Raw genomic sequence first — 12111 nt, 5'->3', positions numbered from 1 at the left:
AATCTAATCTTCTATAATTTGAGATAATTTATTGAAAACACGATAAAGTGAAATTTCTCTGAGAAGGGTTTCCCTGATGTGCACTGAGACCGAGAGAGCACGATCATTAGCCCTGTTGCCTGGGAGGCCGGCCGCCGAAATTTGCTACAGTGCTTTGTAGTACTTTGTAGCACCCTGTAACACTCGGTAGCGCAATACGTCCCGCCGATGAGGGCGTAATGCTTGTGCAAGCCTGAGAGGCTGCATCTGCGGCGGAAGACTTCAACCCCTTCGCCGTAGAAGCTTCAAGTCTGCTCGACAGTGACACCACTGGTCTACTAGTATATACTTCCTAATCAGTAGAGTATTTATCGTGGGCCAGATACAACAACGTTTCGGATTGAAATTACACATTACCAGCATTTCATAGTGTTCTGCTGTCAAGACAATCGTTGTTGTGGACGGAGGAATTCAAATCTGAGGTCTGCTGGCAATGTGGGGGCATTAATACAAATGTCGTCTGTTTAAAACGGTATTTCAGCTTTCGGATGGACAGGTTTTGCATAAAATACTATTCAGGATATAAAATCAAGCTGTCTTCATACCGTCCCCTTGTAAATTATTTTGGGATCCCATATCGCATCTCATTAATAATGCGTCTCTCCTTCGTTCTCGCCGTTGTTGCTGCTTTCAATTTGACAGTGTTAGCGGCTCCTGTCAGCACTGATAGTGACACTATGTGTCTCGTCAGCTGCAGCTACGACTCGGCTAGTTATTGCATATGCGATTGCGGTACACTGTGTTAGTATATGACCGCCAAGTGAGTATGAGTAGTTTTCATCTTTATAACCCCGTGACTCACTGGCCTGGTCACTAGGGCGATATCTATTATCTGTGAGCCGAGCTCGAAGCTATCGTGAGTCGTGACAGTGAAGTGAGTGGTGTTTCTGCTTTGGCATTGGTGTGATATGGTTGACGCCACGACTAGTTCTTGAGTACTGGGCGCTCGGTCGTCACGGTGAACAAACAAGTTCACCTTGTTCGGACATTGAAGATTGTAGATTAGAGGAACATCTCAAACACCAGAAATATGATTGAAGTACTTACAACGCATTGTTTTTTTTATCTCGTTATAAGATTGCAGAATGTGGTTTATAAAGGCCTCGCATAGACCTCACTCAGACATTGATGAGATGATGGCCCGGGACAATGGATGATCAGACAGAATATCGCTTCCGGAATCCGGACGCGGAACACCAATTTGGTCTAGACAATAGGCATCATTTAATTTGGAGTATGTGCATCTTACATAATTGAAACTTCGCACTTTTAGCACTGCGTAACGGGTCAAAGCACTTGCTTCAGATACTAGCGAAGATATTCAGTCGACAGCACCGCGTCATGTGGTAGAACAGTATTACATGGAAGGGGAATACGGAGGTAACATGAAATAGTTTGCAAAAAGATGAACAAGAGAAGCTCGAGTTGTACTAGGGTCCAATGTAGGTGTCTATGAGCAGCAACCCATCGACGCTGAAGTTGCAGGTTGGTTGACTTTCACTGATCCATCTGCGTTGGAAGCACCCCCTACTGAGACAGCTGAGTCTGCTTGTGAGTCGATAAGCCGAGTCTTGCAGTCTCTGTATAGTCAGGAATTGAAATCGATTCCACAAATGTAGCACAATGCGACAAACCTTGCAAGGGTAAAGAAGGCCTCTTCTACACCTTCATTCGCCTTGGCAGACGTCTCCATAAATTTCATGCCAAGTTCATCAGCAAGTGCACGTCCCTGGGCTTCTGGTACGGCTCGCTTGTCTGTCCAATCTGACTTATTCCCGATGAGTATCTTGTTGACACCCTCTGAAGCATGTTGTTCGATGTTAGCATGCCAAGTGCGGATACCTAGAGATGATGTGTATTGGGGTGGGACAATAGTGGTGGAGATGCTAATAGCACATACTATTGTATGATCGTTCATCTGTGACGTCGTACACAAGAAGAATGCCCATTGCTCCACGGTAGTACGCAGTCGTTATAGTTCTGAACCGTTCCTGACCAGCAGTGTCCCACTGTACGATACGAGTCAGCTTTGTAAAGCGAACAGTTCATGACTGTATTGGGATGAGAACACGCACAATTTGAAGCTTAATTCGCTTTCCATCTAGCTCGATTGTGCGGATCTTGAAGTCAATCCCGATTGTGGTGATGAACGATGGCGTCCACGCATCATCACAGAAGCGGAGCAAAAGACAGGATTTCCCAACACCTAAGCGACGACTTGGAAATTGAAATATATTAAAACCACGGTGCAAACGCACCTGAGTCGCCAATCAAGAGCAGCTGCAAAGCAGGTTATGCGGGCAAAGTCTGGAGTGCGTATGCAGCGTGCTTACCTTGATGAGGAAATCATAGTGTGGGGGAGGCATTCTAGAATATCTTTTCTAGGTAATGAGATCCACTTATCCGTCTACATGGTTAAAAAACAAACCAGATGAATTCTTTAGTAGATGGCCAGTGAGCAGGGATTCTTGACGATATATGTAGTGCGTCCAAGTCACTGCGACCTTGCCTGTTGAAGTGCATTCAGTGCCACAGCATGCGGGAGTAGCCGCAGCACCTTTAATTATGTAATATAAGCGAATTTCATCAATCATATGATAGTTGAAAACTTTGAACGTTCCTTTAAATCATATCCATAATTTGCACATGCCAACGATAGTCCAGACGCACCATTCAGACGAGTATAAGGTGACCTGTTAAAGAGAGCTGAGAGCCGATCTATAATTGGTCACACATATACCGTTTACACGTACGTAAGGGGTCACAAGCTGGTCCAAGTTTGTCGCTCATGTAGGTGTCGATTTGGGTGTGCTATTTGCGCCTCAACCTGTTTGGAAATTCGAACAGAGCGCTGGCTCGACAATATAAAGGACAACCTCGTTGCAGACGTGTTGCTTCGAGGCCTTTTGTACCACCTCATTGATACCACTCAAGTCTAAGTTCCCCAGCCTTTCGTACCTCAAGCTCCTTCTGTTCAACAGACTATGTTAGACCCACTGCTCTCCAAAGACCGAATAGTTAACGAGGCAGGCCTCAGAGCCGCCTTGCATCATCTGGACGCAATCTCAAGTTCAGGAGCAACCGCATTACAAGCCACAGTTGAACATATGTTGTCATCACCCCATGTTTTTGCATATATCTTTTCTGGTATTTCAGACTTTCTTCGGGCGTCAATAGCTCTGACTCTCAAATAGTTTGGGATCGCCGCGAGGCAATGATATCACAGATCATAACAGACTTTCCAACGAACTCTCAAGAATATTCAGCATCCATTGCGAAGAAGCTGCTAGACAGTCTTTCTATGTACTTTTTAGCTTTTCCAGTCGAATCTCTAGCGATGGATGTTTCAAGGGACATCAGCCGCCACAGAGGCTTCGTCGAGGGCGCTTTACCCGTACTTTGCGCGTTGAGCACCATGTCATTTGCTGGTGCAGGATCATTTGAAGACGAAATAGATCCCTTCGACATCGAATCTGATGATGGATTCGTCAAGAAGAAAGTTACTCAGAAAATGCGCAAGCGTAATCGCCTGAAAGCTCATACGGCTATCGACGCGTCGCTCTTTGTGAGGCTCGGAGTTGTTGTGCCTCTCACGAGCGAGGCTGCCGCGTCATTGACTAGTTACATTCTCGCGGAGCTGAGAAATGCTCTCTCGGTGAGTATATTCGCTTGCTTTGACACTTTCCCTGACAGCTTTTCGTAAGTTCTACCTCTCGCTTCTGCGGACGACGGAATTGGCAGGCGACATCAAAGCCTTACTCCTCCCAAACGTGGGAGATTCTGCCCAAGATGCGGCGCCTGAGATTTCGTCAACCGAGGATGTCGAGAGCCCGATAATCCGACCCAATGCGTACCCAATGGTACAGCCTATGAAGGCTGCGCTTTACTTCGAGAACGCGGACGGCTTCGGAGAGTGGCGAATCCTCATATCTACGGAAGCCTACAAGAATTTGCGTGAATTCCGTAGAGCAGATGAGAAGATATTCAAGATCATTGTTAAGAAGATCAAGTCTGTCTTCCGATCAATTTCGCTGTAATGATCTTATCGTTGCCACAGACAACTATCGAATGGCCATTTCTCGGATGATAATCACAAGCGACTTAATGGGCCAGATGCAGGCATACCTATCCACGAGGCCAAGATGACAAGGGACCTACGATTAGTAGTACGTGTAATTTCACATACGTCGCTCAGAGCAGGATATGACTGACCTTTTCTTACAGTACCAGATCGATTGTGTCCCTGACCAAGATGGACAGGTAGGCCGCTTTTACACCAATATTGAGCATGATACTGAGACTGAATTCTTGACAGTCCGAAAGACAAGGTGAGCTATTGAGGGCAATTACATGCGTCTACCATTTGTGCTTATATGAACTCCAGTAATCAAGGTATACGGCATTTATACGCATGCTCAGCTCGGCAGAATATGGGATGCCTTGGGTTGCCATCTCGCACGCAAGGGCAGAGAATATCGTAGAAGGTGAGGCCATTTTACAGCTCCTGATGCAGTTCAGTGAATCGTTGCTTGTGCAGGTGTATCTTTCGGAACAGACCAGCCCTGTCTAATGACAGCGTGATTCTTCCTGCATCATTCCCACCAGCTGAACCCGAGTCAGAATGCTCAGGAAGCCCACTCGATCTGAGTGATAAGGACATGGATCGCGTTGAGTATTTTCAGTTGTCATTTGTGCGGTCATTGATCCAGGATATAGCTTCACTCTTTACTTGTGTATGAATCTTGTCATCCTTACGCAAATTCATTTCCGTCTAACAATTTTATAGTTTGGAGAAATATGTCACGTTCTCCCAAGTAAGCTCATAGATGCGCTTTATAGGCATGCGATTGTTGACTTGATAATCTCTTGTTTCAGGCGTTCCTGCGTAGTGAGTGATTATGTAGTTAGCTTACCGCCTCTTCTTACCTTTGCAAAAGGTCTCATCGCAAACCAAGACGTGCAGCACGTCTTCATACTGACGTAAGTTCTATCACAGTGAGACGAATTTTCTGATTGATGTTGGTTCAGACCTCAAGAACAAAAAATTGTGGAGTGCACCACGTCATGTTACGTCTTGGGCCGCAGCGGCACGGGGTAACTGTCCTGTCTTTGATATGAGCTGCTTATTTATCGCACTCAACTAGAAAAACCACGACCATGCTGTTTAAGATTCTCGGTATCCAGCGAGCTTGGGAGATGAGTGCCGTTGAATTACCGAAGCCGCGTCAAATCTTCGTCACCAAATCCAGAGTGCTCGCCACGAAAGTGGAAGAGTATTTCACGAAGCTTCTCGAATCTCTGGCATTAGCGGGCTACACTCTGGAGGAACTTGCAAAAATGAAAGCACAAAGTGTTCAGGAGGGCCTTGTTGATCTCGACGATTTGCCCGAATCACAGATGAATATACCCATGAAATACAGCGAACTTGAGGATAAACACTTTCCTCTTTTTGTGACTTTCGATCGAGTACGTCCCAGTCCGTCATCTGGACAGATCCTAAGCTGATCTTTTATGTAGCTGGCAAAGATGGTCGCGGCAGATATCTTAAGTAAGGATGTCTCCGAAACAAGAGATAGTGCAGGTCTTTTCTTCAATGTTGACGATGCTGAGGCGCATGACTGTTTTGTCACCTATGACGTATTTGCAAATCAATATTGGCCTCATTTTCCGCAGAATCTCACTAAGAGTCTAAGTAGTGTCCTTTTCTCTTGTGATGATAATGAAGTACTGACACTACCCCATCAGACCCGTGGTTGGTTTTCAGCGAATTCATGGGCGAGTGCTAATTTGTATTATCTTGACGCTGGCAGTTCCTGAATATACCTACAGGGATCGTCAAAGGCTCCGAACACGCCCTGACCTGTCCTGAAGGAGTTCTCGATCGCCCAAACTACCTTCGTCTTCCTCATCGTTCTAACCCAAATTTTGCCAATCAGAGGGGAATTTTGTATGACATCTTTGAGCATTATACGAAAATGAAGAGGCAGCGACGTCATCATGATATTGCAGACCGGTACGACTTCTTCCTCCTTGTCACTCACGTAATGTCACAATATGTACCCAAACAGTACGCATGCAATACTCAAGGTCTTGCGGAGCCAGAAGTTCCCTGGCCAGCAGATCGATTATTTGTATGTGTTATCCCTACCAGTATATCTTGCCCCTGACCACGCGCACTAGGTATGTCGACGAAGCGCAAGACAACCTTCTGATCGACGCACTCTGTAAGTAGCTACTCCATCTTTCGTCGACAAAAATCCCTTAAGAACTTTCCGTTATAGTTTTGAGGCAGTTATGCAGGAATCCGGACGGTTTGTTCTGGGCTGGGGACACCGCACAGACAATATCTGCAGGAAGTTCCTTCAGGTTTGATGATCTGAAAGCGTTTCTCTACCGTGTGGAGGTCAGCAGACAGTAAACTTAACTCGAGCCTGAATTGATATATTAGAGCAGCAGCAAAATACCACGGTCAATTCCGCTGGTGCATGTCTTCATCAGCCTATGATGTTTCAATTGGCGATCAACTACAGATCACACGGTGGAATAGTCAACTGCGCGCATTCTGTGATCGAACTTATCACAAAATTTTGGCCCAACACAATCGATAACCTTCGGCCAGAACAGGGGGTGGTTGATGGGCTGAAGCCTGTATTTTTTACTGGTTGGGATAAAGACACTGTTCGTTATGAACAGTTCTTGTTCGGGGCGAGGTAAGTGGGCCTGGACGATTTCTCTCTTTTTCCTACTGAAGATTCTTCCAGTGGTAGTCACATTGAATTCGGAGCGCAGCAATGTAAATTCATTGGTTGGAGATTTCATTCACACACTGACCAGGTATCTAGGCATTCTCGTGCGTGACGAAGCAGCACGTCAAAAGTTGCGAGAACAAGTTGGTGAAATTGGACTGATTATGTGAGTTGTATTAAGACGACCTTTGCGGTGTGACTTCATATTCACATCGATATGCAGGACGCTTTACGAGAGCAAAGGCCTGGAATTCAATGATGTGAGAGAACCAAGTTGACTATCTGATGGATGTCTGACTTCGGTCAGGTACTGTTGTATAACTTTTTCGAGGATTCTGTTGTAGATCTGTCACGATGGCGCATAGTGCTCAATGGGGTAGACGGTGAAGGACATGCACCGAACTTCGATCGTGACGAGGCGCGATATGCTGGGGTTTGTAGCGAGGTAGGCACACCGATCCTCAGAATAAACCACGGCTTACCTTTGTAAGCTCAAACTTCTTTATGTGGGAATCACTCGAGCAAGGAAAAACATGTGGATCGTTGACAAGTCTGATAGATCAGACCCGATGCGTGTGCGTTTAGGGTAGCGTGTTAGCTTAACTCGATCTGACGACTCTTTCCCTTCAGATATTCTGGACTTCTCGCGATCAGGTCCAGAACTGTACCCCGGGCACTGATGTCCCTCATCTAGCCGTCTCCTCGACTCCAGAAGAATGGGCCTCCTTCGGGCGCTCGCTATTCTCGCACAAGCGCTACTCGCAGGCTATCCACTGCTTCGAACGTGCTAACCTTCGTCGTGAGGTGAAGGTTTGTGAAGCATATCAACTGCGAGAAGTCGCACGTTCTAGGGTCGGAGTGGCCTTACTCAGCGACCAAAAAAGAGCTTTTAACGCGGCTGCCGACGCCTTCACTGATTGTGGTGCGACCGCGACAGGAAGTCAGAAGCTTCAATATTATCGTAACTCGGCGGAATGCTATGTTCGAGCAGGAGATGATCTTAAAGCTGCCGAGGCCTATCTCAATGCTCAAGAGTTTGAGCAAGCAGCGAAGAAATATCGCAAGGCTGGACGGTTTGACAAGACCCTGCGTGTCCTTGATGATCATGGCACGATTATCCCTGAAGAAACTACGACGGAGTTATGGACTGTATGCAGATTGTTTTACTGCAGCAGGAACAACACCAAGTAAGTCTTGAGATTAGACTCTCCACAATGTCTTTAATCAATAGCAATTGAGCAGAGCTCCCTTGCCTCTCTTCTCGACATTCGATGAGGAACTCGAATTCCTGGAGGACTATGATCTTGATTTTGCTCGTGCCTCTCTGCTTGAATCTCACTCAAGGTACTATGAGGCCGCAGAACTTCACTTGTCAGAGAATAGGCCCTTGGAAGCTGTTCGGGCATTCATCAAGGACAATGGCAACGCCAATTCTACTGCTCGTGCGGCTGACACTATATTGGAATACTTCTGGCGCAAATGCTCCTTTAGAATCACTGCAAAAACACTTGCTGACGAGTCAATGTCGCATTTCATCGCTCTTGCTGATCAGCTGGACGCGAGCAGACTAGCGCCTGCAACTCGAGACCTAGTACGTATTAACAGTCTCTAAGTGAACAGCTGGACTGATCGACATCCAGATATCAATGTTCCAGATCATCTTGCGCGGAAATCATGAGCCATTAAGAAGTCTTGCGCTCAACTTCCATCAACATAATAACCAGCCAGCGGTTCTCCTTTGCCTGGACCACATATTCTCTCGAACCACAGATATTCGAACTTTTGCGGTTGATGAAATGCAACGGTTCCTTCAGCAATTTCATGCCTATGCGCGAGTGCTGTATCTTATTTCGACCATCCCTGACCCCATGGACTCGGAACATAGGGGTATCCAGAGACTGTTCTCCATCGTGCAGTTGTCTGGTGACGAGTTTCTCATACCAGATGGAACGTTCCTCCACAACTGTGTAACAGAATTCCGTCAAGGCATCGCGGTAAGGGAACATGCGTCTGGGTATGCAGCCTCTCGTAGAAATGCCACCGAGCTACTACAACGATCCATTCGAATGATCTTGAAAGACAAAGTGTCGGAGATCGATGCTATGTGTTGCAAATCTCCTGTTTTCTCGCAATGCTTGCAATTCTTGATATCTGGAGGATGTCGAAGAGAGAACTGTCCCCAGGAGCATGTTGCACTATCGAAATTGGATCGTCGGTATTACAATAGCCGTGTTGCCATCCACATCTGGCAGATTCTCATCTTGCAATTTATGTATTCTGCTCACCCACGCATTGACCGACGCAATAGGTGCGCCTGGAGGTGGCTTATGACTGGGTACTCATACTGATGACTTTATCAGCATGAGGGACTGGCTCAAGCATCTTTACGAAGCCATCAATCCACCCTTCTTCACTCAAGGTTCCCCTGCGGACCTTGACATGAACCTGATGCCTCTTCGTCAAGATGGTATGAAAGTCGTGAAGCTCTGGATCCGCGAATCCTTCTACTCGCTCGACCCATTCTATACCCAGGCTCAATTTTTGACGGTGTTGATGGGGATAACCAGTCTAAGTTTCGCTTTCGACAAGAACGACGCACCTCTCTACATCTCTCGAGCAAAATGTACGGTCTCCGGACCGCGAGAACTTCTTCGCAAGTGGGACGGCCGTTACATGGTTCAGGACTTGCTCAGTTCTTACCAAGGAGCTACCAGCACCAGCATCTCATCTGGAATTATATATATTCTGTAAGTTTTTTTGTCTCTACTTGCAATAAACTAAGTGCAATTCAGGCATGTTCTCAATAATCGTTTATATACCAACCTCTCCGTACTGTGCGATTGTATCGAGGATATCTGCAGCGCTTTTATAATCAAGTACCGAATGGACCCGAGCTTTAATAGGTTTCCCCTTCATAACGTTGTCCTTCCATGCAACTGGCTGCTGCTTCCCCACAAATTCACTGCGGAGAAAGAGACTAATATGTCTTTGATGGGCAAGCTTCTTGACGAGATAGGGAGGCTGGTCGAAGCATTGCGCGTAGAAGCCGGCATGGGTGAGTCTCTCGACTTTTCAGAGCTCCGAGACTATAATTAGGCAGAATTTCTCTGGTTGAACCATACAAAATTTACGCCTATTATCCGCAATGTTTTCATTTCCCGGATGTGAGTCCAGCTTAAGATTTTTTCGACGACGATGCGCATACTAGTACTGATCACGTGTATTACAGCTGCAGGGTTCTCTGCCTTAGTGCGTTTACCGTCTCTTTTCAAAACCTATTGGCTACTGAACTGGGTTCATTAGTTGCTCACCACATCAGGAATCGCTTAATGAAAGCCCAAGTATACAATATCATTCTTGCTCTGCACAAGAATAACCCTCCTTCGAATTGGCGTCCAGCTAACTATCGGAAGCTTGTGGACGACGTGGTCAGGTACATGACACCCTTGCCGGGACGGACGCCACCCTCAGACGCTTTTCTGCGAGCTCTCCTGGCTTTCGACAACAACAAAGGAGTGAGCAACCTGGTGCATCTTGTCCACAAAACGATGATCCAGGATACCCGAGTCTATGTAGTCCGACGGCTCGTATACGAGAAGATCATCGAGATCCCTCATCTCCTTTCATCGTACGCGGTGATCGCACAGTCTACTCTGAGAGTAGAAGCCCCAGCCTTTGTACCTCGCTCGGGACATTCCAAGGATCAACCAGAGGTCATGCAGCACGACGAGAAAGAGATAACAGAATCGGAACCTCAAGAGTTCGAGGGAGAAGAAGAAAAGGAGGAAGACGCCACAGCGAATGCTGACCCCGAGACCCGTGATGAAAAGGAGGAAGACGTTACAGCAAATGCTGATCCCGAGACCCGTGATGCCTTGGAGACTTTGGATGAGGCAGTGTCGTTGCTTGCTCCTGATCTTGATGAGTCACTGCGCTCCAACGGACCATCGGTGGAGGAGGAAAAGGCGGCTTGCAATATTCAGAATGCATACCGCCGTTACGTTAGACGTCGCTCGAGTCGTGCAGTGAATGCCGAAATCGATGCGATATTCATAACATGCTTGAAGGAGACGCAGTCCTCTGAATGGCGTCCGGGTTATTACAGCTTCCTTTTCCTTGGACCATTACCCCACCTTCTGGTATGCCTGGAACGAGGCATTTCTCTGACTCACGCTACCAAAGCGAAGACGAAAGGCCTTTTCAACAAAGAGTCTCATGAAAAGCTTGAGGAGTTGGGCAAGCAGAGAAGCGAGATAGCGTTCGTCCACACTTACTCGGCAATATGCAATGACTAACGCCGTCCTGTTTACAGAGCGCTCCTCAGAATGGGACTGAGATTGCGCAAGCAGCTCGAACCTTCCTCACCCGCCCATCGCGCCCGTGACATTGGCGCGCTCATACACGGAGTCCTAGAGGTCAAGGAATTCATGCAGAGGGTTCCCGGCAACATGCAAGATATGCAATCCGACTTTCAAATGGCCTATAAAGGCATTGTTGCAGAGAAAAAGGTTCACGCACCAAAGGAGAAAGAGAAACCTGTTCTGAATGTCGAGGATATCGACGATTATTGATTTGACTTGGTCGAGACCGCCATTTCGTTTGTGTATCATTGTAGTACTAATTGTACAGTACGTATTTCCGTAATGAGTGTGTGCACGATCGAGAGAACGAACGTTAACGAAAGTGGACAATACACGGGTTATTATCTTAGGCGTTCATACACACAACCCACTCTATGTGGGAACTTCCCTGAGCTAGCACGGTACGGCCCCTTGCGTTGGCCCATACCAAGGTCAGGCTGCACGCCGCTCGCTGATCCAACTGCGATAGTTCGAAGTCCAACTTGAAGCATTAGAACAGTGCGCAAGATACATTTCACTGGTAGGAACCTTGCAACTTGAACAAGTTTTCCGAAATCATTGTCTAAATTCTTGGCACAAGTAGAAACCTTGCGGATCTCGTTGTTGGCCTTCTATCCGATCAGCTCGCCATGCCACACTGGCTCCCAAGTCAACCAGCCCTTCAGATTCAGATGTGCATGTAAACGTTAGTAACTTTGGCTAATCCGTTTCAAGAAAGCAACTGACTAATAAGTAGCAAAGTCCGTGAATTCGGTTTTTTTTAAAGTCCACAGTGAGAGGTCTTGACACCGCTTGCTCTGGGGAATCGCATCCATATACTTCGCAGCAGTGAATATCGAACATGTTGCGTCGGTATCTCTTCTTTCCACTTAAGCTGAAACTATCATTATTCTCAAAATTCAATTTTTGGCAGTCCAAGTCTATTTTGCGAAAATTCTGAAAGGTCTGGGCCATATATGACGTCA

At 46.7% G+C, this 12111-nt stretch overlaps 2 protein-coding genes across 2 annotated transcripts; one reads left to right on the top strand and one right to left on the bottom strand.

Annotated features, from left to right (window-relative positions):
- Positions 1–1239: 1239 nt before the first annotated feature.
- On the bottom strand, positions 1240–2602 carry EDB93DRAFT_1114071 (rab-type small GTP-binding protein). Its single transcript, XM_041448224.1, has 6 exons — positions 2373–2602; positions 2298–2319; positions 2115–2245; positions 1940–2048; positions 1674–1881; positions 1240–1619 (listed from the first exon to the last, which is right to left on the bottom strand). Exons 1-6 carry the CDS (start codon positions 2403–2405, stop codon positions 1490–1492), a joined length of 633 nt encoding a protein of 210 aa, XP_041313951.1. The 5' UTR covers positions 2406–2602; the 3' UTR covers positions 1240–1489.
- A 143-nt stretch (positions 2603–2745) lies between these two features.
- EDB93DRAFT_1324636 (uncharacterized protein) lies at positions 2746–11535 on the top strand. Its single transcript, XM_041455015.1, has 36 exons — positions 2746–2788; positions 2887–3186; positions 3234–3694; positions 3744–4048; positions 4097–4205; positions 4264–4299; positions 4355–4367; positions 4424–4523; positions 4577–4706; positions 4756–4772; positions 4826–4853; positions 4915–4927; positions 4977–5019; positions 5068–5133; positions 5184–5505; positions 5557–5731; positions 5785–5814; positions 5869–6052; positions 6108–6170; positions 6220–6263; positions 6321–6442; positions 6493–6749; positions 6801–6832; positions 6882–6951; positions 7009–7045; positions 7093–7230; positions 7277–7360; positions 7416–7972; positions 8028–8376; positions 8426–9093; positions 9146–9532; positions 9578–9840; positions 9886–9949; positions 10015–10034; positions 10089–11043; positions 11098–11535. The coding sequence occupies exons 2-36, from the start codon at positions 3024–3026 to the stop codon at positions 11354–11356; spliced, it is 6564 nt and encodes a 2187-aa protein (XP_041313950.1). The 5' UTR covers positions 2746–2788; positions 2887–3023; the 3' UTR covers positions 11357–11535.
- Positions 11536–12111: the final 576 nt, after the last annotated feature.

Source organism: Suillus bovinus (assembly GCF_016758785.1).
Source record: "Suillus bovinus strain UH-Sbo-P2 chromosome Unknown EDB93scaffold_1, whole genome shotgun sequence".
NCBI lineage: Eukaryota > Fungi > Basidiomycota > Agaricomycetes > Boletales > Suillaceae > Suillus > Suillus bovinus.
The sequence above is the reverse complement of the archived record's forward strand: the minus strand, read 5'-3'. Positions and strand labels throughout refer to the sequence as shown.

Bases quoted from the DNA above. Each gene is read 5' to 3' on its own strand.
- EDB93DRAFT_1114071 (XM_041448224.1), bottom strand. From the start codon at position 2,405: ATGCCTCCCCCACACTATGATTTCCTCATCAAG. The intron at 2,246-2,297 runs GTGCGTTTGCAC...GTCGTCGCTTAG, and splicing joins GCTCTTGATTGGCGACTCAG to GTGTTGGGAAATCCTGTCTT. The intron at 1,882-1,939 runs GTATGTGCTATT...CATCATCTCTAG, and splicing joins AGATGAACGATCATACAATA to GTATCCGCACTTGGCATGCT.
- EDB93DRAFT_1324636 (XM_041455015.1), top strand. From the start codon at position 3,024: ATGTTAGACCCACTGCTCTCCAAAGACCGAATAGTTAACGAGGCAGGC. The intron at 4,524-4,576 runs GTGAGGCCATTT...TTGCTTGTGCAG, and splicing joins GGCAGAGAATATCGTAGAAG to GTGTATCTTTCGGAACAGAC. The intron at 6,833-6,881 runs GTAAATTCATTG...CCAGGTATCTAG, and splicing joins TGAATTCGGAGCGCAGCAAT to GCATTCTCGTGCGTGACGAA.